Genomic DNA, 25,281 nt, shown 5'->3' on the forward strand with positions numbered 1-25,281 from the left:
AATGGTACCTGGTTTAAAGATTATCATTTTACTATTATTTCGCTCCTGGTACCGGGTAGAGCAGCTAAGTTAGAGGAACGCAGGGATCCTCAGCCTTCTAACTGTTGTGCTAGCAAGACAGAGAAACCGTACACGGGCAAAAAAAAAAAAAAAAAAAAAAAAAAGGCGGCCAGAGGGCTTCGCGCAGCGATTGGCGAAAAGGTGTTAAAAACCCAGGCCCCAAAACAAACTTCGGAAATGGCTCCACTTGGCTCAAAAGCCCCAGTCTCCAAGAAAGTATTGGCTGGGGTTTGTTGGACGGAGGCCACGTCGACCAATAGAAACCAACTGTTCTTACAGGTTACCTAGCAGGTGGAGAAACTAAGCATAAAGAATTACCTAAACCCTCTATCAAGCCTTTTACCGCGGTGCCAAGGCGCAACGCTAGAAGAATGCCGCTGCCCAATTTTCTAATCTCTTCTCGCGTCCCATTAACACTTCCAGGGTTAACGGCGATCAGTCCCCTCCCACGTGAGCATGCACAAGGGGCTGCGGTCAATCTTTATTGTCTGGGGAACACCTGCCAGGTGGCAAGCTGGTGCTCCAATGTGCGCACGGTGCCCGGCTTCTCAGAGCGCGCAGGCAACACCACCACCCTCGATTCGGCACTACCTTTAGCGGCCAGACCACATCACGCGGGAGGAGAGAAGGAGATGCAGAGGCCCTCGGGTCAAGACCCGGGGGCGTAGACCAGCGTACCCTCCCCTCCCCCCACCAGGGATAGCTAGTCGAAAAAGCAAGGGCCAGAGACGCTGAGAAGCGCCGAGAGCGAGGGGGGAGGGAGGGAGAGGAGGCGAGGAGGGGCGTGGCCGGCGCGCAGAGGGAGGGCGCTGGGAGGAGGGGCTGCCCCTCAGAGCTCTCGGCTCTGGGGGCTCAGCTTTGCCGCGCGGCTTACACTTGGGCGAGAGGAGGAACGTGGTACGGAGCTCCGATCCAAGCCTCCGCGATGAGAGGCGCTCGCTGCGCTTGGGATTTTTTCTGCGTGCTGTTCCTCCTGCTCTGCGTCCAGACAGGTGGGGAAGGGCGGTGGGGACTCTGGCCGCGTCCCCCACCGCAGCCAGTGTTCCCCGAGGGATTGAGGCTGCTGGGGTGTGTCTGGAGAGGTGGGCGCGGGCCCTTCTGGTCCCAGGTGTTAGAGACTCCGGGAAGATTCGAGGCGTTCCCAGGGCTCTCCTGCGCCTTGCTTCGCTCACCTGTGCGAGGAGCCTCCAGTCGCTGGTCGTGGTGGGGCGCTGAGCTGAGGGGTCTTCTGGGAATGAGGGCAGCGAGGGGACTTGGGCAAGAGCGAGGCTGAAGGCGGACGGCAGTCGAGCTGCACGCGAGTTTGGGATTTCTTTTGTGCGGAGGGTGCGCGGGTGGCAGAGGAGAGGACGGTTTGGAGGCTAGCACCCAGCGCGTTATCTCCACCGTGCGAGGCGCGGCCGCAGCTTCCTTTTGTTAAAAGTTGCGTGTGTGTGACCGGTTCATCAGAGGACCGACCTGCATGTTCTTAGCCGCGTGGAGGGCAAAGTTTGAGAGCCTTCTCTTTTCTCTGCGACTGCTCCTTTCCAACGTGTGGCGCTCTTTGTGCCCAGAGGTGGGGACGGGCCCGCTGCCGCCTCTGCTCGCGGCGCGGCCCTTAGTGACGCTTCCCGGCCCCCCACCCCCCACCCCCCGGGTTATGGTTTTCCAAAGGAAGCGTGCGGCGTGCGCTCTGGGGTCGGACCCCGACAACCTGGAGGTGGCGGCGACAGGGACAACTTGGGCAGAGCGTGTGGAAAGCAGCCGCTAGGTTGCAGACTTTTGGGTTTTGTAAATGCTGTGCGGGAGGCTCGCCCAGTTCTGTCGCGGTGCGATTTCATTCCTGCCACACGCTCCGAGAGCGACTTGGGGGCTGTGTTTGCCTCCTGCTCCGGGAGAGACGGCGACAGCGCTGTCCCAGGCCGCCGCGTGTGCCCAGGCCAGAGTTCCCGACCAGGCTAGCGAGACTCTGGAAGCCCTCGCCTCGGTGTCTGCGACCTGTGAATGCAAATCCCAGTTCACCTCGGGAATTTTGACATTCGTAACATCCCCTGTCACGTAATATTTATACTTAATGGGTGCGTGACGTGGGATGGTTGGAGATGGAATGGAACTTACCGTAGATCTTACTTGATTTTTGAAGCTGTGAGGAAATCCGGTTACATCCGCGTGGGAACTTGGTCTGAAGGTGAAGTGTAGGACTCGCAGGTTCCTGGGTCCCCTCAGGCTGATTCCCCCCTCCCCCTTCCCTTCTGGATGTCACTGGTGTGCGCGAGCGTCACCCAAATCCCTGAAGCCCTCCTCTATCTCCGGTCATTTTTTTAAACCTTTACCCTGATGATGTACGGATAAGAAAGTGAGTCTGAACTGGAATGTAAGGGCTCGAAAGGAAGCGTCGCAGTGACTTATTGTTACCCTGTGCAGACCACTGGTCAGTTTACCCATAAAGTCTCCAGACACTGCCTTTTCCCTCTTGGTCTTGTAAGGCATTGTGAGAGCTTTCCTGTGGGGGAAGAGAGGCCTTGCATTTGGACCTCTGAGAGGTGGGAGGGAATATCCAGATGCCGTGGCCGATTTGATCGCCTAGTTTAAAATGACACTTGGTTATTTTATTTTTGTGCCTTGACCTTTTAAATTTCAGTTAAGATGTATGATCAGAGTAGGACAAGAGAAAGAACTCACTGCCATTTTTTTTTTTTTTTAATTAAGTGAATCAATTGTTTCCTGCTTCCTCAGATTTTTCCTGCTGGATCCAATAGACTTTTTTGTAAAGAGAATTTTAAAGCTTTCTCTTGTGGTGGGGAATGGAGGAGGGGTCAGTGTGATGTAGCCAAAAAGCCTTGAACTGCTTGTCTGATTGGGTTTCCTCAGCCATTCTTTGCCTGCTATGTCCTTGGGCAGGTCCTTTAAATTCAAGGGATCCCAGTTTCCTCAAGAGTGCAATGAGGCATCTGCATTAAAAAGGATCCTTTTGGTTCAAAATTCTTCTCCTTTACTCTTGAGTGTAGATTTAGCACTTTTCACAACTCTTTCCCTGATGCCTTCCCGCAGCTTTGAAATTCCCTTGCTTTTTCTGGTCTCTGGGGCCACTTGGTGTGTCCCTACCCATCTGCCCCTGGTTAAAGCGGGGAGATGTGGTTTATGCTGCCTTTTCTTCAGTCCCCACCTGCTCCCCTACACATTTCTCTTTGAGGGTTAGGAGAGGTGCCAGCTACTAGGTTCTCTTCCTGTATTTACAGCTTCCAGTATTTACAGCTCCCGTGCCACGCAGGATGAACTTGGAAGGAATGGTGAATCATACCTTCCTCTTGTTCCTGCAGGTGTGAGGTCACATTCCTCCCCAGCAGCTAGACACACAGGGTATTGCAGATTATTATCCTGATGAAAATCATAACATCATGTTATAAATGGATCCCACATAATTCATTTAATCCCATTCTGGACTTTCCCACCTTAACTTCACTTTTTTCTATGACTTTATAACCATCGTATACTTAAATGCTTTTATAACAGTTTTTAATAATCTCTTATTACAGGGCCAAGTGCCAGGCCTTGTGCTAGGGGCTTTACCGGTCATTTCAGATCCTCATCAACAAGCCCCAGAAGTAATTTTTTTACTGTCCCAACCATTTTCCAGCTGGAGAAACTGGCTGAGGATAAACTATCCAAGATAATCAGTAAGGATAGCTTGAGATCGGTCCCCTATTTCCAACTGTATGACCATTTTCACATTACTCACCAAAATGTGTTTAAAGTGAGATTCACATTGATTCATTAAAAAATATATAGTCCAGGCATTGGAGGTTCTGGGAATACAGGAGTGAACAAGATGGCTAGTTTTTTTTTGGGGGGGGGGGGTAGTGGTATTCATTAAATCATAATTTCCCCGGGATTTGACCCTCTGGCGTGAGGGTTGCACTAAGTTTGATGTATTAGCTGTCTATTCCAGAGACCCTCAGAAATGAAGATAAGCTGTCTCTAAAATGATGATATAAATCAGTTGACATTTTTTCCTATTCTCCACTCCAAAAAAAAAAAAAAGGTGTTATCATTATGTACATACTTGTGAAAGAGAAAACCCCCAAATGGCTAAGTACCATAGGCTCTTCCCACTTGATGTATATGATGAGAAAAAATGTCTTTCCCAGCATTCTTCTTAAAAGAAATTCTCGTCAGAAATGTGCCAAGTATTTTGTTGGCTTCCCTTGTAGCATATTTATGTACAGATGTTGTTGTGATGGATTTTGCTGCTGTTGTTGACAGCTGCTACAAGTTACCCTTAGGATTTTGACTCATTTCCTCAAGTCTCCTCCAGCTGATTAAAGAGGGACACGAGGAAGTGATTTGCGATGTCATGAGCAGAATTCACGGAGCTGGACTGCATGCAGGGCGGGAAGCCCTCAAAGGCAGTGGTCAAGGCTGGGGCAGCATTTTCTCCCAAACAAATTTAGTTTTAAGAGTCCGCAGGCTAGGAAGTAGGAAGAGCTTTCCCTGCTTGCATTCAGGTGCAGACTTTTGAAGAAATTCAAATATACTAAATTTCATATGCAGTTTCAATAACTTGAATAGTTTTTCATTTTTACCTTTTTATTGCCATAATACACATATATATCTAAAATTTGCCATTTAAACCACTTCTGAGTGTACGGTTTCAGGGGCATTAGTTAAATTTACTTACATTTACGATGTTCCAAGAATAGGTATTGTCTTGCTCACAAATGTAGATGAGGGCCTGGAAGGGAATGACCAAAGGTTAACATGCGAATCTAGGGCAAACCCAGTGTAAATCTTGGTTTGAAAGTAGAGAGGGCTTGCTAGGGAGCCTTGAGTTCTGACATTTTTGGACCTGAGACAACCCATAGTTTGACTGTAAGATATTTAACGTAAAGAGCAGTTGCAAGCTGACAGTCTGAGGGATGTACTTTATTTGGCTTACACAATGTTTTTTTCCAAAACACCCAGACACTACTTAAGAATCTGGGGACTTTATATCAAGATGTGGATTTCTTAAACTCTGACTTCTGTAGGTGGGAATTTTGCTCTTCAGTTTGTCCTAGGCTCCATGACTCCCCACTGCCAGCACTTAAACATTTGAGCATGGGCCTTGGGGAGCTCAGGTGGGACCAGGCAGGAACTGTAGAGGAGGGAGTACAGGCTAAAGGGGTCAGGGCAGCTCCTTAGTAGTCCACTGGCTCCATGTCTGACAGCCCTCTGTGTGGCCTTGGGGCAAATTACTTCAACTTTCTGAGTTTCTGTTTTTCATCCTAACTTTGCCACTTACTACTAGCTGTGTGACTTTGGGCAAATACCTAGTCTCTCTGTGCCAGTTTCCTTATCAACAAAATGGAGGGTTTATGTGAGATGTAAGTGTTGCTAAATGTAAAGCTTTTAAGAAAGGTGCCTGGCACATAGTACGAGCCTAATACATGTCAGCCCCAGTTATCATCTGTATATCATCCCTAAAATGGGAATAATGCTTACACTAATATAGTGGCTCTAATGATTAGAAGGAGTTCCTTTTAAACGTTCTTGACACGGGATCTGGTATGGGATAGATACCTAATGAGTGCGTGAACTCCTCTAGTAATGGACTTTGACTGTTTCCTAATCCTTTCATGTGGATACTAATAAATACTAACTTGACAGCTTTTAAGATGAAATAAAATTTAAGTTTTGTTTTGGGTTTTATATTTTGTTTTGGGTTTTTGATTTAAGAGTTCAGAATCACTGATCTTGGAAACAGACATATCTGGGGGATTTTTCTCAGAAAATGAAACAAAACATATCTCAGAAGATTTCTTCATCAGAAAGCATTCGTTCCTGCTGATTTTTCCCTTTGTTTCATGCTTAAACTTCATGCTTACATTTCGGTAATGTTACCCTTTTGTTAGAAATGTTCAGATGCATACCTTCCTGACAGCTCGTTTTTTCAATATTTTTATAAAATTTAAGGTTTAAGCTAAATTGTTGCTCAGGATATGTGACATCAGAGTTAAGCATTTGGGCTCTGAAATTGACAGCCTGGATTTTTACCGTAGTTTTGCAACTTTCCATCTCTGTGATCTGGGACAAGATCCTTACGTTAAACTTTATTTTCTTATCTGTAAAATGGGGATGATAGCACAGGACTGCTGTGAGGATTGAATGAGATAAAGGAGGTAAAATGTTTAACAAAGTCCCACCTAGAGAAAGCATGTGAACTCTACTTATCATGTTGATGTTTTTATGTTCCTCTTTTAACTTTGTCTCTTACCGAAAAAATTGGTATCCATTTAATACCAGATTATGTAGTTTGGGGTGTTTTTTTTTTGTATTAAGGTAAAGTTTATGCATTTAATGTCAAATTTAAGAAAAGTCCACAGTGAGTGATAATGCATACTCCTCCCTGGTTCTTTATTTAACGTTAATTTTACATAGCCTGCTTTCTACCAAAGGGGATACAGATTTCTAAATAAAACTTCAGGGGGAAAAATTGTAAATGGCCATTTTAAAGGTGAATGAATAAGTATCACTCACTTAAGGTCCATGAACCCTATTATTTTATAAAATGGCATTGAAAACTCCTTGAAGTGTGGGCAGCTTTCCCTTGACCACCTTCCTTAAATAGGAGTGCAGGGACCAAGCTTAACTTGCCATTGCCCCTGGCCTAGCATGCAGTAGTGCTCAGTAGATGTTGATAACATCTCTTCTGTTCTGCAAGATTTGCACTGTGATTTGAACAGCATAAATGCCCAGTAAACATTTTGGATGCAGTTGAACAAATGTTTATTAATCTCCATGCTTTGGCCCTAGCACAGACCATTGATATGGGCCACTGTAGAAGTAGAGTTGATGTCATATGACGTGTAAATTTGGGTAAGGACTCTAAAGGAGAGGAGCTTGGACAGGCTACGGTGGCTCAATAGGCAGAGTTCTCGCCTGCCATGCCGGAGACCCGGGTTCGTTTCCCAATGCCTGCCTATGCAAAAAAAAAAAAAAAAAAAAAAGTAAAGGAGAGGAGCTTATGTCTTGGTAGGTATGGTTTAAAGAGGTCAGGATTATAAGTGTTCAAGTAGGAGATATTATTTGAGATTAATTTCTGTGCATTTAAGAAGGGAGGGTAGAGTGTCAGCAGTTTCAGCTTCAGTGGGGAAAAACTGCAAAAGCAAAGACCCAAAATATCAAGGTCTTATTTTGAAGATGAGTGTCAAGTCTTTGAGTTGGCGTGATAGCCGGGGGTAGAATTTTGGAGGCGAAAAGAATTTAAAGACAGACTCTTTGGTTTGCCTCAAGGCGCATGATGGGTAGGGTATATTTAGTGTTGAGTTTAGTCCAGATTATGAAGAAGGCTTTGAAATCATGGCTGAAGTGGATTTGATTCAGTAGTGACGCTCTGGTTTTGCTTTACCAGTCCAGCTGCTGCTTGCTCCACCATTTTTTCTTCCGATTATGCATGCTCCCCAACGAGCATGAAGGTCTGGTGAAGTGAGATGGCAAGCAAGTCTCATCTTCCAATATTGGACACTCCCTTGCTGTGGCAGCTCAGAATAAGGGAGAGTTTGGGGGAGGGAGCTGTTTTATAATGGTTAACTCATGGCTGAGGAGTCATGTGGGAAGCTGGACAGAGGGACCATCAACCAGGCTGTTTAGATTCTTTCTGGATGAAGGGGTGCATGCTGTGGAAAGAAGGGAAAGGATTTAGGAAGGTAAAGCTGATAGGACTTCATTTGCTTGGTAAGTTTATTGGGTACCTTCCATGTGGCAGGCACAGATGAGATTAAGGGAAGGGGAACAGGAGTGAATATGGGTTAGGCAACTGTGAGGAATGGCCATAATATAGAATTAATGGAAATAAAGCCAAGAGCAGGGCAGCCCGTTTGAGGCAAGGAATATGGTGTTGGACTCAGGGCTGTGTTGGTTGATTATTTACAGGCTGCATTTACTTGAAACTCAGTTTCACAGAATTGATGGTAAATGTACATGAAATTCTTTTTAAGGTCAAGTCTATGTAAGAAATAAAACTATGTATCAGTCATAGATGAAAATTAAATTTAATCCCTGAAAAGAAATTTAGCCCCAAGGTAATCTCACATCTGTTCTTTGCATTGGCCTTTTTTTTTTTTTTTAAGTGTATTTGGTTTATATGACATTTTCTAATTATTTTGACACTATATTTATATTTAGATTTTGTTGTAAATGCATTAGGCCATTTAAAAAGTACGGCTTGTTTTTTTTTTCCTCAGTGGAGGAAATACATGTTTTGGGTATAGAAGAAGATACAGAGTGGATTAAATATTTGGGCAATAGGTCCTTTGAAAGCAACTTTAAGAAGTGGATTTATTAAGCCTGGAGGAGATGAGGTGAAGGAGGGTTTAGTGAGTGATAGTTACCAAATATTTGTAGAATGTGAGTGGAAGATGGGACCAAGTGAGAGTAAGTTTAAATTGCCCTACGAGGAAAAGAATTTTCAGGAAAATTCTTTGCCTGGAAAGATTGGCAAGGACTTCATTGCATAACTTGGGCTACTTATAGGGTTTGCATTTGAGGTATGAGGAAAGGCAAGTAATTGTTGTTTTGAAATGGTTAGGGCTTGCCCAACTCGGTTAGATTAGTCCTTAAAGTCCTATCTGATCCTTTCTAAACAATATGTTTCTGGAAAATGACTAGCTGTTTTTCTTTCCTCAGTGTCTTGTTTTGAGGTAGTGTAATTTACAACCTAAAAATGGGTTATTGATCTCTAGGGGGTGGGGGTTCTAACCATAAAACAAATTGTGCAGTGTGGTAGCTTAAACTTGAGTGTCAAAATAAAAACAGAGGAAGTTTGAGGTCTAGAGAAATCCATAATCAATTGTTTAGCACTGACTTAAGAAGGATTTTGTGTGCTGTGATCACCCAACCACCTGAAACTTTTGAGACAGAGCTGCACTGCATCTAGGCTGAACATCTGTAAGGATGGACTCCTTTCCCCTTGAGGACTCGGGTATGGTTTGTTAACTCTGGTTTACCCCACTACCCTGACTTCCCTTCCCCATCCGCCCTTTCCCTTTGGTCATGTTTATGGCCATGACTCGGTGGCATCTATTAGAGATCAGCTGTCCAGTGGAGGGTGATGGTAGAAATGAAATTGCAGCGTAACAGTTTCTAGTTGATAACACGCTTTTACCTCCTGTGTGGAAGTGATGAGGTTTGAGATGTGATCATCCTGCCCTGAGAAGCCCGGGATCTGGAAGATAAGATCCACATTCATGAAATGTAATAGGATTTAAGTAAGAGTCAGCAAGCTAGATATGCACATTCAATGCCATCGGGCTGGAGGACACAGGTGTCACATCTTTAGGAGAATGGCCAATTCAGAGGAAGAAATGAACCCTGTATTCTTCATTTCTTGAAGAATGGACAGGATTTGTTCAAGGTATGAATAGCAAAAGCAAAGGGTTAAGTGTTAGCCAAGAGTGGTGGCCAAAGGCTCCCATAAAAAGAATTTTTGTGGAAATGGGATAATTTTTAGGGGACTTAGATTTCTACTCCTTAGTAATTATAGTATTTCTTGCAGTGCCATATGTGATGAGATTTTTTTTATAAATGTAATCTGGTCAAGGAATTTCTTATTCAGAGAAATAACTTTAAAAATGCAAAAGTACAGATCTCACTTTTGTATGTGTTACATGTATTCTATGTACAGTGCAATTCCAGAAAAAGTCCATAAGTTTGTGCTTTGAATGTTTTTTAAATCCAAGGTTAATTACCCCACTCTGCCCCCAGGCACATCACAGATTTTGTGGCCACACCATCTGATAGGGCAATAATAGCAAACTGTCTTTGATTCTTTGCTTATTTACCGATTTTAAATATTCGGTAAAATGATAAACCTTGCATGTGGCAGTCTGCATAAACCTTGTTTATGTCAGTTCACTCATTAAAGCAAAAAGGATATACAGACAAAACCCCCACACCTTGATAAAGGCTTCTCTGTGACTTGTGACATCCTGAAACGTCCTGCCCTGGATTTCCTGAACTCATTAGGAGGTAGATAGTGTGTAGTTAGGGGCAATGGTTGCTGACCTCCCTGAAGGTGGGGGAAATTTGCACCTGGGGAAAAGGTGGCTGTTTCCTGGAGACAGAGTGTATCAACTTAAGGAAAGGAGGGTGAGTGATGCCTTGTTTTTGACAAGTGGGATAAAGATATGAGAGAAATTGTACAAAAGAAGAATGCTTTACCTCCTTCACTTTTATCTGTAAAATTCTTTAGTGAAGGCAAAATATTTATTTCTAACTTTATCCCAAGTGGCAGTAATTTAAATATAATAGTCTCATAGACCTCTTAAGAAGAGGAATTGTATGATAGAGTTGGAACAAAGGAGGGAGTTATCACAGATAACTTTGGAAAGTATGTGGTGTCTCAGTTTTATTTATTTTTTAATTGGAAATAGATTTTAAAGAAAGGGATCTAGTGTAGATACTGACTTCTAGGGGAAATTTACTGGTGATTTTAAAAGTATGAAGGATGACTGGTACTACTGGCTGTTTTGTTATTCTACTAGGCTTATAGTGCATTATAGAAAACAAGACTATGTTTTTGTTTTTTTAAAAAAAAAAACCTTGAATTTTACTAGGGAAGACTGGCTGGAATAAAGGTAGACTGGATACTTATAAAGTGATAACGTTTTTAATTTGTGAAATATTTTAAGTGCATTTCCATCCTGATTTTCATAATGCAGATTTCCCTTTTAATGGTTGATGCTGAGAGAATGTATCTTGTGAAGAGTTTCAATTTAGGAAATGGGTGATATTTAATTGGCTGGTAAAACACTTCATGGACTAATTTTTTTTTTTTTTTAGGATTTTTGTCATTGTTAAACCAGGATTCTTAATTTAAAATGTCATTCGAACAACCAATTAAATGATTCACTGGGCTGCTTAAATGTTTTTCTATTTATTTTAGTATAACCTATATATTTACTGCAGGAAGTGCAGGAACATAGTAAATAAGTTTCTAGCTTAACCAAAATGCACCACTGTCATAAAAAAAGAACCTACTGCTTTTAAAAATAAACTAGCATATGTGGAAGGGTTTATGAGTGCTTTTGTAGATCTGAATGTGTAGCCTAATTTACATTCCAGCATTTTCAAGGAATATTTATTTAAAATGATCATCCTAGTTTCAGAACTACTGCCTTCTGAAGCAAGAGGCTGGTTAAGGGAGTGGAGGCTGAGTTAGAGAAATGAGATGAGCCTCTAGAGTTGATGAGGGTATGATCATCACAGCAGGGTATGATTGTCTGCTCTTTCCATACAGAAAACCTGAACAACAGGTCTGGTCGTAGAGGGGTGGGTAGTGCTTGAAGATTGTACCTTCATTCAGTTGGTCCCTTCTAGTATCTTTTAATTTATTTATTTTTGGCACGGGCAGGTTCGGGGAATAAAACCTGGGTCTTCAGTTCGGCAGGCGAGAATTCTTGCCACTGAGCCACCGTTGTACCGCCCTAGTATCTTTTAAACTGAACTGAAATATCAGGAAATCATAGATTTCTGCCCAGTTATTGGAGTACTGTGGATATAGCCATGAACACACCAGGCAAAAATCCTGTCCTCCTGGGGCTTATGTTCTAGCGAATTCTTTTTATCTCAAAAGCCCGGGCCCACGAGAGGATATGGTGAAGGGGAAAAAAGAAAAATAAAGTTTAGTTTCTGTCTTTAGAAAGCAGCTTAATTTAGATTTATTTCAAAATGTTCTATGTTATGGTCAATTAGGAAAGCACAGAAGGAAAATGTTTCTCAAAGGGTTAGAGGAGACTGGTTCATGGGGAAGAAAGGGCAGAGATGGCAAAGCAGGGAGAATAAATAGCAAAAGGAGATAGATGGGGCAGGTTGGAGCTGAGTCACTGGGATGGAAGCTTTTTTCTCATGAGTCTAGTCTCCTGCTCATCCTGCCCTTGGAAGGGCTGAGCATTAGCGGCCATTCCAGCTTTTCACTGCTCCAGTCTCTCTAACTTGAGAGCAGTGAGCCTTTTGTTAGAGCAGGTAGGTGTTCATGAAGAAGAATCGTAAGTACATGTAATACCAAGAAACACAGAAAGGCATCTTCACTTTTGGGTCTTCGAGGAGCCTTTAATGTACCAAGGTGCACTTACAGTCTGTAGGTTTGTGGAATGATTTCTTTCGGAACATACCAGAATACTTCTACACATCTGAGAGAGCTGTTTCAGAGATCTAGGCTGAGTGCTATGTCTCCAAGGACTGGAGACTGTGCACCTACTTTTTAAATTCTTGCATCTTTTTCTTGTTAAAAGTAATCAGACCGGGTGGTGGGATGGTGGGTCAGTGGTGGAATTCTTGCCTGCCATGCTGGAGACCTGGGTTAACTTCCCAGTGCCTGCCCGTGCCAAAAAAAAAAAAGCAATCTGACCAACTTTGATTTAAATAACAGCTATATTCTACTGATGACATTTCACAATTTACAAAATGCCATTTAGCCACCTTCAGTCATCCCATGCATCATGTTTCTGCTCTCCAGATGCTGCAGCTGGCCTGGGTGAGATGCCAGTGGAGAGGTGACATTGGGTTGACTTCATTTGACTTTTTTGCATTTTCCCCTGAAGGTGGTGTTTTAGAGGCCCCATAGAAGGATAAGTTCTAAAGTTCCAAATCCCAGAACCCACGCTATTGAATTGCTCAGGACTGGAAAGTTCCTTATCTGTCAATTCTGGGGCACTGGAGTGGAAAACTTACTGATTGTGGTTTCATTAGTCCTGATCCTCAGGAAGGAATCCAAGCGAAAGACTGTCTAGTGATAATAAGTGGTACCCTCTTGAGTAATGGTCAAGAAGGCATTCCTAATGTCTGAAGACTTATTTGAAGGCCTTAAAGAAGAATCCTCAGGTGTTTGGCAGGTTTTTAGTTAACAGTTTAGATGAAATGGCAACTTAAGATATACAGGTGTGAGTATTTAAGTAATTATAAAATTAGTTGTTTTAAGTCCTTGTTTCAAGTTTGAAGTTTGTAGTGTTTCTAAAGCAGAGTAGTCCTTTAATCCAGTGTGATCATCATTAGTTAGCACCTAGTGTTTTGGGTGAGAATTTCTGGGCCTAAATGTAAATGAACCCTGTTTAAATTTACTATCAGGTGAGAAGGGAAGGGTAAATGCAAAAACAAAAAAGCAGTAGGTGGCCTATGAATTCAAGGGTACACCCTAGCAGGTTTGGAAACCTATTAGTTACCATTTTATTTCGAGATGGAAGAATAGAACCTCACAATGACTTAAAATACTGTTTTTCAATTGTGGAAACATTACAAAATCTAGAAAATAGAGTAACAAACCCTCATTATAGTCTTCACCCAGCTTCAGGTTTATTATGGCCAAACTTTCCACTTTACCTGTACCCTCTCTCTCCTCCTATTATTATTATTATTATTATTATTATTATTTTTTACATGGGCAGGCACCGGGGATCGAACCTGGGTCCTCTGGCATGGCAGGCAAGCGTCCTTGCCTGCTGAGCCACCATGGCCTGCCCTCCTCCTATTATTTTGAAGTAAATCTTCCAGCATTGAAGAATTTCATCTGCAGATATTTTAGTATATAACTCTAAAATACAAAGACTCCCTTTTCTAGACATAATACTAGCAATATCACACTCTTCCACATCAGTTCAATTCAACAGTGCCATTGACTGTGTGGTCAGTGTTCACATTTCCCCTATTGAAAGTAAGTAAATAAAAATTAAAAACTCACATGTAAATATTATATACATTTCCAACAAGACCCATGTGTTCCAATTGGTTGATTGATATGACTTTTAGATTATTTCTTATCTATTGGTTCTGTCCTCTTCTTTTATTGAAGTAACTGAATAATTGCTCTGTGCAGGTTTCAGTCTGAATTCAGCTGATTGCATTTCTGTGGTGGACTTCACAGGCTCTTCTGTCTCCTGTAGTTCCTGTAAATTGGTGGTTTAGAGCCTTGATCATGTTCAGTTAAAAAAAATTTTTTTTAATAAGACTACCTTATAAATGGTGTGGTCTTCCATTCTGCTTTTCTCTTCTTTTTTGGTATACCTTTTATATTTGGGAAGATTTGGTTTTTTTTGTTCTAATGGTTGCTTTTATACTGACACCTTTTTAGGGGGCTATTTTCTATTGGTTTCTACTATAACATTTAAATTAACTAGTAACCTGTTCTTTCCTGTCTCCTTTCTCTCCTTACTGTGGGATTTGAAGTATTATCCTTTTACTCCGAGTTGATATGTAAAAGGCACCCTGTTTTTCTGATGGTTGTGCCTAAACTCAGTGCATACAGTGGTCAAATTCCTCCTTGTTACCATTATTTAGTCTGAGTTCTATAGATAAATATATATTTAATGCTTACCACTCATCCTTATGTCATATCTTTCCTGACAATTTGACTTTTCTGAAACTCTCTAATAGGTGCTTCAGGAAGTATTCATGGTATAATTTCCTGAATTATATATTCATAACACTTTGTGCCCTTTGTATTTGAAGGCCAGGTTGGCTGTTATAAAAACCCATGACCTGTCTTTCCTTTCTTGAGTATCTGTAGTATCTTTAGTATTTTACTGGACCATTTTGGCATAAAGCCTGATGGCAATTTGATTTTATGTCACATTTAACTTGGTCTTTTTTCCTAGGTACCCCAAAGAATGCTTTTTCTATGAAATCCAGTAGTTTTATAATGTTGATGGTCTGGATTGATTTTTCTAGGAACACAACATGCCACTTACTATGTAATGTCCCGAGTTTTTGTTTTGTTTTTTTTCGGTAAAGTTTTTCTAAGGAGGTATAGTTATTACTATTTTGATCTTCTTTGTTGACTTTAAGAACTCCTATTTTGTGTATGTTAGATCTTCTTTGCTTGCTTTTACTATTACTTTCTCTAAAATCCTTTTACTCTTTTTGTAATTTGATTTTTAAAATTCTCCTTTCCATCTTCTAGTTCTTTTAAGGCACTATTCATTTTTTTATTTGCATTTGTGTCCTTTTCATTTACCCTTCATTTCTGAAATGATTTTGCTTTTACTTAAAATTCTTTTCTCAATTCTTTCATCCCTATTTTCAAATTTCATTTTCTCCAATTAACTTATTTTTGAGTTTTACAAATCTAATTTATGTTGATCTGATTTATGTTGTTTGATAGCTTTCATTTATTTAATTTCTTTTAGCTCATTTCGAAATACAGTTTTCATCTGTCTTGTGTCTTTTTTTTTTTTTTTTTTTTTTTTAAATGGGCAGGCACCGGGAATTGAACCCGGGTCCTCGGGCTTGACAGGCAAGCATTCTTACCTGCTGAACCACCGTGGCCCACCCTGTCTTGTGTCTTTTTGGCTTGATTTTATTGTTTATACTATCTCTAATTTGTCTATACTAGCCTTTTTTCCCTGCTTACAATAACTTTACTTGAAATTAATCTGTGATTCTTTTCTGTTTGCCGTGAGTTTTCTTGTAATTTTAGGAGGGCCAGTATAGCTTTACTAGCTTCACAGCTCTAGAGTGCCCTCTTAAGTTGTTTTTGTGTAGTTGTAGAAAAAAAAAAATAGGGGTTCTGCTTTCCCACATCCCAAGATTTACTTTTTGCTAAGTCCTAAAATCCACCCTCACTCATCTGGGACTTCTCATTCTGTTGTTCCTGTTGTCCCTATTTTGTCATTTTAGTTTCAATCCCCAGTATATCCTCTTCAATGTGAAGCTTTGTTGATAGGGTTCATTGGTGTAATAGTCCATAGGGATTATACCTCTCCCACTCCAGACAGCAGTGATAGATAGAAGTTTCACAACTTCTTTTCTGAAAAATTGAAACCTGCTAAGTCCTGTCCCAGTTGTGGCTGATCTCAGAATGGTCCTCTTAGTTTTCCATTGAGTATCTGATGGCAATTCTTTTATCTATTGGTGGTTTGTCCTCATCTGCTCATATGTAGGGTTCACAGGGATATGTTGTCACTTAGTTTCGTTACGTGGTCTGTGAATTTTTGGTTCTGCTCCTCTTTGCCTGTTTTTATAGTTGGTCATGGGGGTGGAGTTGGGGAGATTGAGTAACTAGTGTGACACCCCCGCACCCACCACCATCCTTCCAGAATCTGTATTGACTTCCTAAGCTTAAATCTGGTTATCTTTGGGTCTCCTTAAAACATTAAATCATTGATTGTAGTGGCCTTTATAAAATAATTGTCTTCCAAAATAAGTTAGTTAAAATGTTTTTTAGGTAGAAAAGTTAATAGTTATAGCTGTCCATAAACTGATTAGTTTGAAAATGAACTCTTTATGGCCTTCCTAACTAGCTTTCTAAGCCTGTTGTTTATGACAAAATGTAACTGTTGAAATAATCTTGAGTACCAGGCTGCTCATTTCTGAGCTTTCATTCTAAGGAAAATTTTGAAAAAGTGACACACTTCAGGTGTTGTTTGGTGTAATGTTTCTTGAGTTTACAGAGATAATGCTATTTTATAGTTTTAAAAGCATGAAGCTACATTTGCACTATTAATACCATCTAATGAAGATAACATTACCTAATTAGGTGCATTTTTCTCTCCCCCCCCCCCCCAGTGAAAAATTTGCATGTCTCTAATTACAGTTATTTGATAAAAACACTGCCAGGGCTTCACATAATATTAATTTTGATTTCCAAAAATACTAAATTTCTTTCCTTCCAATTTGAGAATCCTCCAACTGGCCATTGATTTAAATTACATACTAAGAGGTTGCAATTTTAGAATTGGCCTCTTTTTTCCACCTTCTTTTAGGGATGGCCATTATTCTTTAGCATAAAACTTTCTCAGAAGTAAAGCTTTCTCAGTGGGTATATTGGAAACTTTACTTTTCATCTGTAAAATAGAGCGGTATCATTTTCAGACATTTCCTCCTGTTTTCTACGAAGATATTGAGAAGAAATCATTTCAAACATGGGCTAGTCATTAAGAATATTTTGCAATAGGAATACAGGCTTAATGTATCTCTTTTGCAAAATTTATCCCTCTAAATGAATGTCACCCAAGAAAAATTGAGGGAAACGTGAACACTCATTAAGCAAATTGACCAGCAAGCATTCTGATGAATGCTGAAACAATTTGAATGAACTAATTTTTGTCCATTAGTGTGCTTTTAAACCAATGTTATTGTTTTGGTCTAATTATTTTCTATTTTGTTTATTCAAATGTAGAATGGCTACAGAATTAACTATTGTAGCAGTTATCTGATTAGCAATTTAGAAAATTGTTGTACGGTATCAGACTACTCACCAAGAAATGTCTGATATTTGATGGGCGGTGTGCATGAACACGTGCAGTCTAAGAAGTGCTTTTTTTGCCCTGTTTCCCACCCACTGAAGAAGGGATCTCACCTGCCCCAGTGGAATGGAAATGGACTGTGGACACAGGCTATGGCCCCTCAGATGGAGTGCACCAGATTGAATTCTGATGTGCTTCAGAAGTTGTATTTGCCACCCTGTGTCGCTATTCTGGAGCCCAGTAGCTGTGACTGGTGAATTCTGCAACATTTCCCACTTCTAAAGCTTGGGGATTCGGGAAGTCTGTGCCCGACTGACTGCCAAAACTTGTCAGGGGGGACCCAGTGTTAGGCCGATTGCTAGGTGTAAAAGCCAGGCAGATTTACTCACTCAAGAAAATCTGTTTTTGCAGGTTTGCTTTGAATTCCAAGACACAGACACTGGGGAAATTTCTGCTACGTTAATGCCATGGGTTTCTTCTGGTCCTGAACTGTCTGTGGGGGAGGGGGCAGCCTGGGTGGTCCTGGGTGAGCAGCATCAACAACACCTGGAGCTTAGTGGAACCTGCACCTCTCTGGCCCCACCTGAGATCTGTTGAATCAGAAATTCTGGGAGCAGGGCACACCGATGTGCTGGTTATCAGGAGCCCCCCAGGTGATGCTGATGCAGGTTACAATTTGAGAACCACTGGTCCAGAATGGTCTGGGCTTGTGATAGTTAAAAAAGTTAAAGCTCTTGTGGCCTCTCAAATCACCTTAACATCAGTCGAGGGTGCAGCTCTCAGTTCTCCTTCTGTTGGACTAAGACAGATAGATAGGGGTTTCGGTTAGTCCAGACAGGAAAACAGACAATCATAGTACATGGGACAGTGCTGCGGTAGAGGCCTTTAGAGTTGTTTTGGAAACTGAGAAAATGTGCACATGCTGAGAGGAAGAGGGGAAAAGAAAGCCCCTTCAGAGGATATATTTTGTAAGCACAAATGTGATTATGTCCCTCCCTGATTAAAATCTTCTAGACATTTCCCAGTCCTATTAGGGTAAAGTCTGTATAGCTCCCCTACTCGACCTCCACTGTCTCTTTTTGATCTGCCTTTTGATCCTAGCTCTAACCTCACTCTTTGTTTCCTTCATTCCTTCCCATTTGGGGCGCTCTTGTGCTCTTCCTAGGGGCACTAAGCTCTTCTCCCCAGCCTCCTGGCCTCCTCATGCACTTCAGATCCCAGCTCACATGTTTCTTTTAGATTCCTTTTTGACCTCCCAGGGTGGGTCAGGTCAGTGCTCATTGTACAGTATACCTCTTTACATTCATCACATTGTAATTATATATTGTATAACTGTTGGTTTATTTTTCCTGCTTTAGCTAAATGTAAATTCCATGAGGGGGAGGCACTTTACCTTGCTGCCTCTGGCTCTGGGCCGCCATACAGCAAGCATGCTGTAAATGTTGGATAAAAGAAAGGGGGTGGGGGGGTGGGGGCAGAGCCTTTACCTCTCTGGTAGGTGGGTTGGGTAATATATCCAGTTTTGCTAGTGCTTTCAACTGATGAGTTTTAGGGAGGCCCGTGGGAGCATTTGCCACCTCCATCTAATCCTACAACTGGAAAAGCAGCTTCCTTGTAGGGTGGCAGAGGACTCTCATAAAGTGATCTGGCTGTGGAACACACACCTGAGAGAGAAGTTCTTGAGTGTTGGTATTCTAGGGATACGGGAAAGAAGAGGAAATCCCTGATCTTGGGGACTTTCATAATGCATGGGTCAGAAGCCAGCAACCTGCATTTGAACAGTAGCATCTGGAAATTTTTCAGAGAAGTGACCCTTGCTTCTCTGCCTTCTGGGCTTCCGAGAAGAGCTGCCTCCTTTGCTTGCAGAAGTTTTTGTTTGGGTACCATCTTTCTTCTCACTCATTTTTTTTTTTTTTTGCATGAGAAGGATCTGGGAATTGAACCTGGTTTCCTGGCACGGCAGGTGAGAATTCTGCCGCTGAGCCATTTAACAAATAGAGGTGCACTCTTTTGCCTTAATGTAACCAGTTTATCCTGGCTAGAAAAAGGCTTGGGTTCTTAGGATTCTTATCCTAGAAGGTGAAGGCCCAGTAGTTGTCTCCCAGAGGCAGCATCTCCATCGTGGGGGCATGTGTCTGAAATAAGAACTGAAGCCCTGCTGATAGTGAATGTAAAGACTGGCAGTAACCGACATGTGACTAATTCATGTAGACATATATATTAAGGTGAAGGCTCAATTTCCCCCCCCCCCCCCCCCCCCCCCCCCCCCCCAAATAGAGGTTTCAAGATCTGGAGGATAAAGATGCTGACATGCTCATAGGGCCCGTGATAGAGGAATTGGCATTCTGTTACCTGTTTGCAAATTAGTTGATTGTGGTCTTTTTTTTTTTTTTCCCCAGTTGGGGCTTACTGCATTGTTTTGCACTTATTGTAAACTCCTGTTAAAGTGAGTATAATAAAACACAGTATGTTTTGAGACAAAAGTCACAAACATAATTTCTTACTCTCTATCAATAGGTACATTTACTGAATTGCCCAGGAGAGTTGATAGCACAAAGGACTATCATTTGTGTTTGAATGCATATGGCCCTGTATTTTACTTATCTTTGTCAGATGCCATTTTTCCATCATAGCTTCAGTTCATTCTGCATCTCTGTCTCCCCTTGCCACCCTGCCCATATCCTGGATCCTAGTGTGGGCTATTTCAGTGATACTTTCTTGGGTAATAGGCAGCCTCCCTCTTCCTCTCCTTTGCTCTTAGTAGTAAGAACAGGACCATGTGTGGAATGCAAGTTACATGTGAGATTTAGCGATGATGTAAGAATCCTGAAATATTTTATCCCCAATTTGTAGATGTCAAAACTGAGGCTCCGAGAGGTAAAATAACTTCCTTAAAGCCTTATACATCTCTGATTGGAATCCATACTTATTGGTTCCAGAGCCCAGACTCATCTTTGTTTTATCTGTTGTTTCACTTGTTCGCCTAAGATCAGAGAAGCATCATTATTTCCAGTCTCTATCATGCTTCCAGACTTTAAGATACTTTCCGAAAAAGCTGCAAGACTCTCGTACAAAGACCTGAAGTTATGTTCTTCATCTGGGTTCACTGACTTAACATTTTGCCACATTTGCTTATCATCTGCGTCTCTATATATGCATGCTATTTTTTCATGAGCCATTGGAGATTAAGTCGCTAACAACATGCTCCTTTATTATTATTCCTCTCCCCTCCCCAAAGACCCCTCTGAAAGAGACCTGCCTTACACACTGAGAACATTGAAGCTGTCCACTATGAGTTCCTTCTTCTGCCCTCCTCTGAAGTACCCTTTAACCCCTTTCTTCGAGGATGAGGGTCTTTGCGACAGGGAAGCAGACTCTGAGCTTTTCTTAGGTGCACCCTAACCCTAGTGCTACCTGAGTCCTTTGAATTTAGCTCATTATGAAGTAAGCCTACTGCATTCCTGGAAATTGGCCTTCTCTAGAAATACCTAAAACACAGAATCTCTTTTATGGAAAGATAGTACAAAAGCAAGTAAAAAGCAGCTCCCTGGATATTATATGCCTATTTTAAAGGGGATTCGCCTCAGCTTGTTATCCAGAGCTGCAGGTAAACTGTTGCCCCTACTAATTCAAAACAGTCTGCAAAACAGTTATCAATGACAGTAATGTTTTCTCTGGCAACTGCCTCAGATAAAATGCCTTAAAAAAAAAACTGTGTATATTAGTGATACTTTTGTCTTTACTTCCTTTGGTATACAGCAGCTCTGTCACTAGAAAACAGTATTTGGAAAGTAGAAATAGAAGGAAAAACTGTCATGACGGCCCAGTATGTGAGATGGAGGGGAAGGTGCAATTTCCCTTATCTGATAGGCCCTAAAAGCAGGATTAGAGTATATTCACTAGTAAAATGTATTGATTTGCCCATTATGATGAAAATTAGCTTAAATATCTATTTAAGCTAAGTGTAACTCATAGCATTTTTTTCAGAGCTGGAAAATCAGAGGGTCCCTTCTGAAATTCAGATTACAGTTAAATACAGGTCTTAAAAAATGCCTCAGTTGGTATATATATATATGCATATAAACTCACGCTTTCATTTGTTGTCATTAATAGACCATAGAATTAGAACTGCTGCCACACTTTTTAAGTTTCTCTTTTAAGTTTTCATTTGTCACTTGCCCTCACAACCTCATTTCCCCTCCTGATCCTGTGGGAATTGGCCTTTTGTAGATTTCTGAATTAACCTGATAGGAGGAAGTAGTGTGGTGATGTGTTAGTATTGGCACACTCTAAGCCACACTCCTCACCCACGCTCTGCTACACTCCTCACCCACGCTCTGCTACACGTGTCAGGACCTAGTGCTAAGACACGTTGTACTGCAAAATCTTGAGAGGAGCTGGCTACCCATCTGCTTTCCCTTGTGCTGGGTAGGCCTCGGAGGTAAAGCTAGACTTTTACCCATTTGGTCGATGACCTTTGTCATTGCTTTTCTTGACTGGTTTCTTTGTAGTTTCTTCTCTAGTTGTTCTTTAATTTAAGTTCAGGAAGTTAATGTTAAAAGAAGTCAAGAGCTCACCCTCTCCCCCAGACTTCACAGATGGTGAAGGCTTTATTCTGGTGTTTATTGGGTTCTAATCCTTGGTGGTTCTTATTGGTTCACATTTCAATAAGGATTCTCCAGAAATCAAAACATGGAAATGCACATGTTTACGATAGGATCCTGTAATTAGCTATTGGGAAAAACCCACTGGAAATGAGAAAATTCCTCCTTTCTGCTGCGGGGATGGATCCTAATGTATTGTGTTTGTCAGATCCAGACCTTATCTGACTCCCCAAAGACTGACTAAATAATGGCAGAGAAAGGTTTCCTCTTCATGCATATCTTTGTCTGAGATCAAAAGGGGAAGTCCTGCTTCCTCAAACATTGGGCCATATTTTTCTCAGGATGAGTGAGTAAGGAATATATTTCATAGTCCTATGTAAACCTCTGCTGTTGGTGTGATATATGTGTATCTAGAAAAAATGAAAAGCGTCTATTAGTTTCAAACAATGTATGCTTTTTCATCTTTTTTTTGAACTTGATAAGGTGTAAGAGCCAGGGGACTCCATTAACTTACTGTAATTCTGTATTCAAACAGTAATTTTAAAATGAAGTAGATGATTAGTTATGTTCTGCATGCCATAAGAGAATCACTGTTATTCATTCTTGCCCCAAATATTTGAGTACCTTCTATGCCCCTAGCCCTGGGCTCTTTATGATGAGAGTGCTTTATCTTGACTCTTGATTACAGATCCTATAATTTTAGACCTGTTGGTGGCTTTAGACTGCCTCTTTTAATTTTTCAGATAAGGAAACTGAGACTTAGAGAACCTAAGATTTAGAATCCAGAACTTATAGATGACTTCCACCAGTATATTTCCCTGTCATATATTCCTTCGCTAACTATGAGAGAGCAAAAACATGCAGTCATAACATTTTATCTGAAACAAACATATTAAATATTATAATAGAAATCAAACATTTAATAAATTTGCCTGTCTCTTCCAACATAATCAAAACTCTGAAATATGCCCTATATTTAAAGGGCATTCATTGGAAGCACTAAAGGCTGCTGGCAGTTCTCATAAGTTTTTTTTACAGGCACCAGAGTATTTATCATCCCCTTGATGGGTGTACTTTTCAACAAGCAGCCTGAGGGTGTCCGCTTGCCACAGGTGGTTTGCTAGTGAATCAGGAACCAGTGGAGGGAAAGAGTTTGAGGGTTCCATTAAAATGAAGTTCCCAGTTGAGCCTTGCTGAGGCATCTGAGTGGGGACATGCTTTATAGCAGAGGACAAAGTGTGCATGATTTTCCCAGGGATCACAAAAATGATAGCTAGGGGAGCAGAAGATGCAAATGTTATAGGAAGGGATGACTGGCCAGGTGATTTATAAGCACTGGGCCTATCTATGCGGTTAAGGTAGAAAATAGAGGGGCTGACCTGGCTGTGAGGAGGAAACCACCCTGTATAGCAGAGACAGGAAGTACCCAAACCACACCCAGGGTGAAAGCCCACAGAAAGGTGAGAGGGTAGGAGAGTAGGTGGGGTGGCACAGCCTGACCCTCCCTCCCCAGAGAAGTGCACAGCCTTGTTTGTGGTGGGACATCCCTTTCTAGCACCTAGGCGCCTGGTAAACCACTCTTCCTAGAATATCAATGGGAAAGGTGAGACCCACATACAGTACAACTGCCTACTTTTTATGATAGAAAAGAGTGGGTTCAAAGAAAGGGGAGTTAAAAAAAAAAAGTGCTGTTTTTGCCCTGCTGTAGGTGTTCTCGAAGTTCACAGTGGGTTCCTATACCTTATAGCCATTTTCATTGGGCTGTGAATTTAGGCAGCGCCAGCCAGAGAACTCCGCCAGGTCTGCTTAGGGCATCAGGGAGTGGTCTTTGGTTCTAGAGAGTGTCTCCTTCTTCTGTGCCCCTTACCTCCCAACTCCTTCTTTCTCTTACTGCTCTCCTTGGCCCCCAGCATCTGTGGAACTCATTCCTGCGACTCTTCATTCTTTATCCTCCAGGGTGCCCTGACTTCTTTTCTACCATCGCACTCCATCCACACTTGCTCACTGACTCCAAGATTCTTCCCTTCACTTTCTCCACAAGGCACTGCCTGGCTCTGAAATTTCTGGTCCCCCAACAGTAGGTGCATGTCAAGGCTCCTCTTTTCCCACATCCCTCTATACAATACTGATGTCCAGGCACTAAGCCTAGAGATGCTGGAGTAATTGGTGTGGGATGAGCCTGTATGGTGGCAAGCCCTGTGGGTGATTCTTGTGTGCACCAGGTTTGTGATCAGTGAGTGAGTCACACGGCTCTTTGTCCCTCCTCACTACTGTCATTAAGCAGTCTTGTGACAGGATTGGCTCTCTGTCCTGTTTTGCAGCTAAGTGTTGCAAGTGTGACCCCCAAGTGTTACCATGTCCTTAGACACTCCATTGTCCATCTAGAAGGCCCTCTGTGTGGTCTAGTCTGTAAATTCTTGATTCTCCTTTACCAATTGTATCACTGCCATCTCTGTCCTACTTTAGGCACCTTGGATCTTATCTTTTTGGCCCCCCTCTCCACCCCCTCTCTGAGTGATTTCGTAGATGTCCTTGGTGACCATGCCATGTGTACTGGTAAGACTCCAGAGATATCTGTGTCCCTGACCCCAACTTCCAAGACCGTCTAGCTGTCATGTGCTGCACAAATGCCTCTAAATCTGTTTTTCCTCCTCAGCTCACTTTTTCCCCCCAGTCTGTTGATGCCCTAACTTCCCATCCCCTAAGCAAGAAGTATGGTGTCATCATCCATTCTTCTCCCTTTTTTACTGCCCACATCCAGCGCATCCAAGGCCACTTCTTCATCTAGTAAATGTCCATCTCTTCTTTCTGTCCCTATCATTTCTGGCTTATGCTCTTACCATCTCTTTTATTTATTTATACATTTTTAACTTTCTCCCCCCCATGTTGATCAAATATGCATAATTTCAAATTTACCAGTTTAACCACCTTTAGGTGTACATTAAGTACATTCCCGTTGATGTTCTCATCATCTCTAGTCTGGATTACTGCATTTGGCTCCTTAACTGGCCCTGTCTCCAGTCCTGTCCTCCCATGGCCATCCTTCAGTGCTTTCAAGAGGGTTTCCCTTGAGAACACAGGTTGGCCTGAACCACACACACTGGCCATCTTAGAATCTTCAGTGACCCCCAGACAGTGCAAGTTCATCCCCTTACCATGACAAAGAAGGCCCTTCTGTGATCCTGCCTCACCACTCTCTGGCCGCTCACACCTGATGTTGCCACTGTTCTCAGGGACCTAGCTCCTTGGTTTCTGTGACATTTGTTCTTTGCAGGCCTTCCTCCTCTTCTGCCCTCCAGCCTGGCCATTCTCCACACTTTCTTTCATTTAAGCTCAGGAATCCTGTTCTGACTCTTGCCCCCTCATCCCCTTGCATCCACCACCTTAGTTTCCCAGCTGAATATTCCTGACTGTGCTTGCTTCAT

At 42.0% G+C, this 25,281-nt stretch overlaps 1 protein-coding gene and 1 long non-coding RNA gene across 5 annotated transcripts in view; one reads left to right on the forward strand and one right to left on the reverse strand.

Annotated features, from left to right (window-relative positions):
- The first annotated feature begins 882 nt into the window (after window positions 1–882).
- Window positions 883–25,281, forward strand: part of KIT (KIT proto-oncogene, receptor tyrosine kinase) — an 81,366-nt gene continuing 56,967 nt past the window's right edge. For all 4 annotated transcript variants that reach the window (XM_077136890.1, XM_077136892.1, XM_077136891.1 and 1 more), the window contains exon 1: window positions 883–1,052. In XM_077136890.1, the coding sequence (XP_076993005.1) occupies window positions 986–1,052 (67 nt within the window). In that variant the 5' untranslated portion in view covers window positions 883–985. The remainder of the gene's footprint in view (window positions 1,053–25,281) is intronic.
- Window positions 2,845–24,064, reverse strand: LOC143663254 (uncharacterized). Its single transcript, XR_013165891.1, has 3 exons — window positions 23,724–24,064; window positions 4,718–4,771; window positions 2,845–3,417 (listed from the first exon to the last, which is right to left on the reverse strand). It is a non-coding gene; the product is annotated as an uncharacterized LOC143663254 (long non-coding RNA).

This window comes from Tamandua tetradactyla, chromosome 19 (assembly GCF_023851605.1).
Source record: "Tamandua tetradactyla isolate mTamTet1 chromosome 19, mTamTet1.pri, whole genome shotgun sequence".
Classification (NCBI taxonomy): Eukaryota; Metazoa; Chordata; class Mammalia; order Pilosa; family Myrmecophagidae; genus Tamandua; species Tamandua tetradactyla.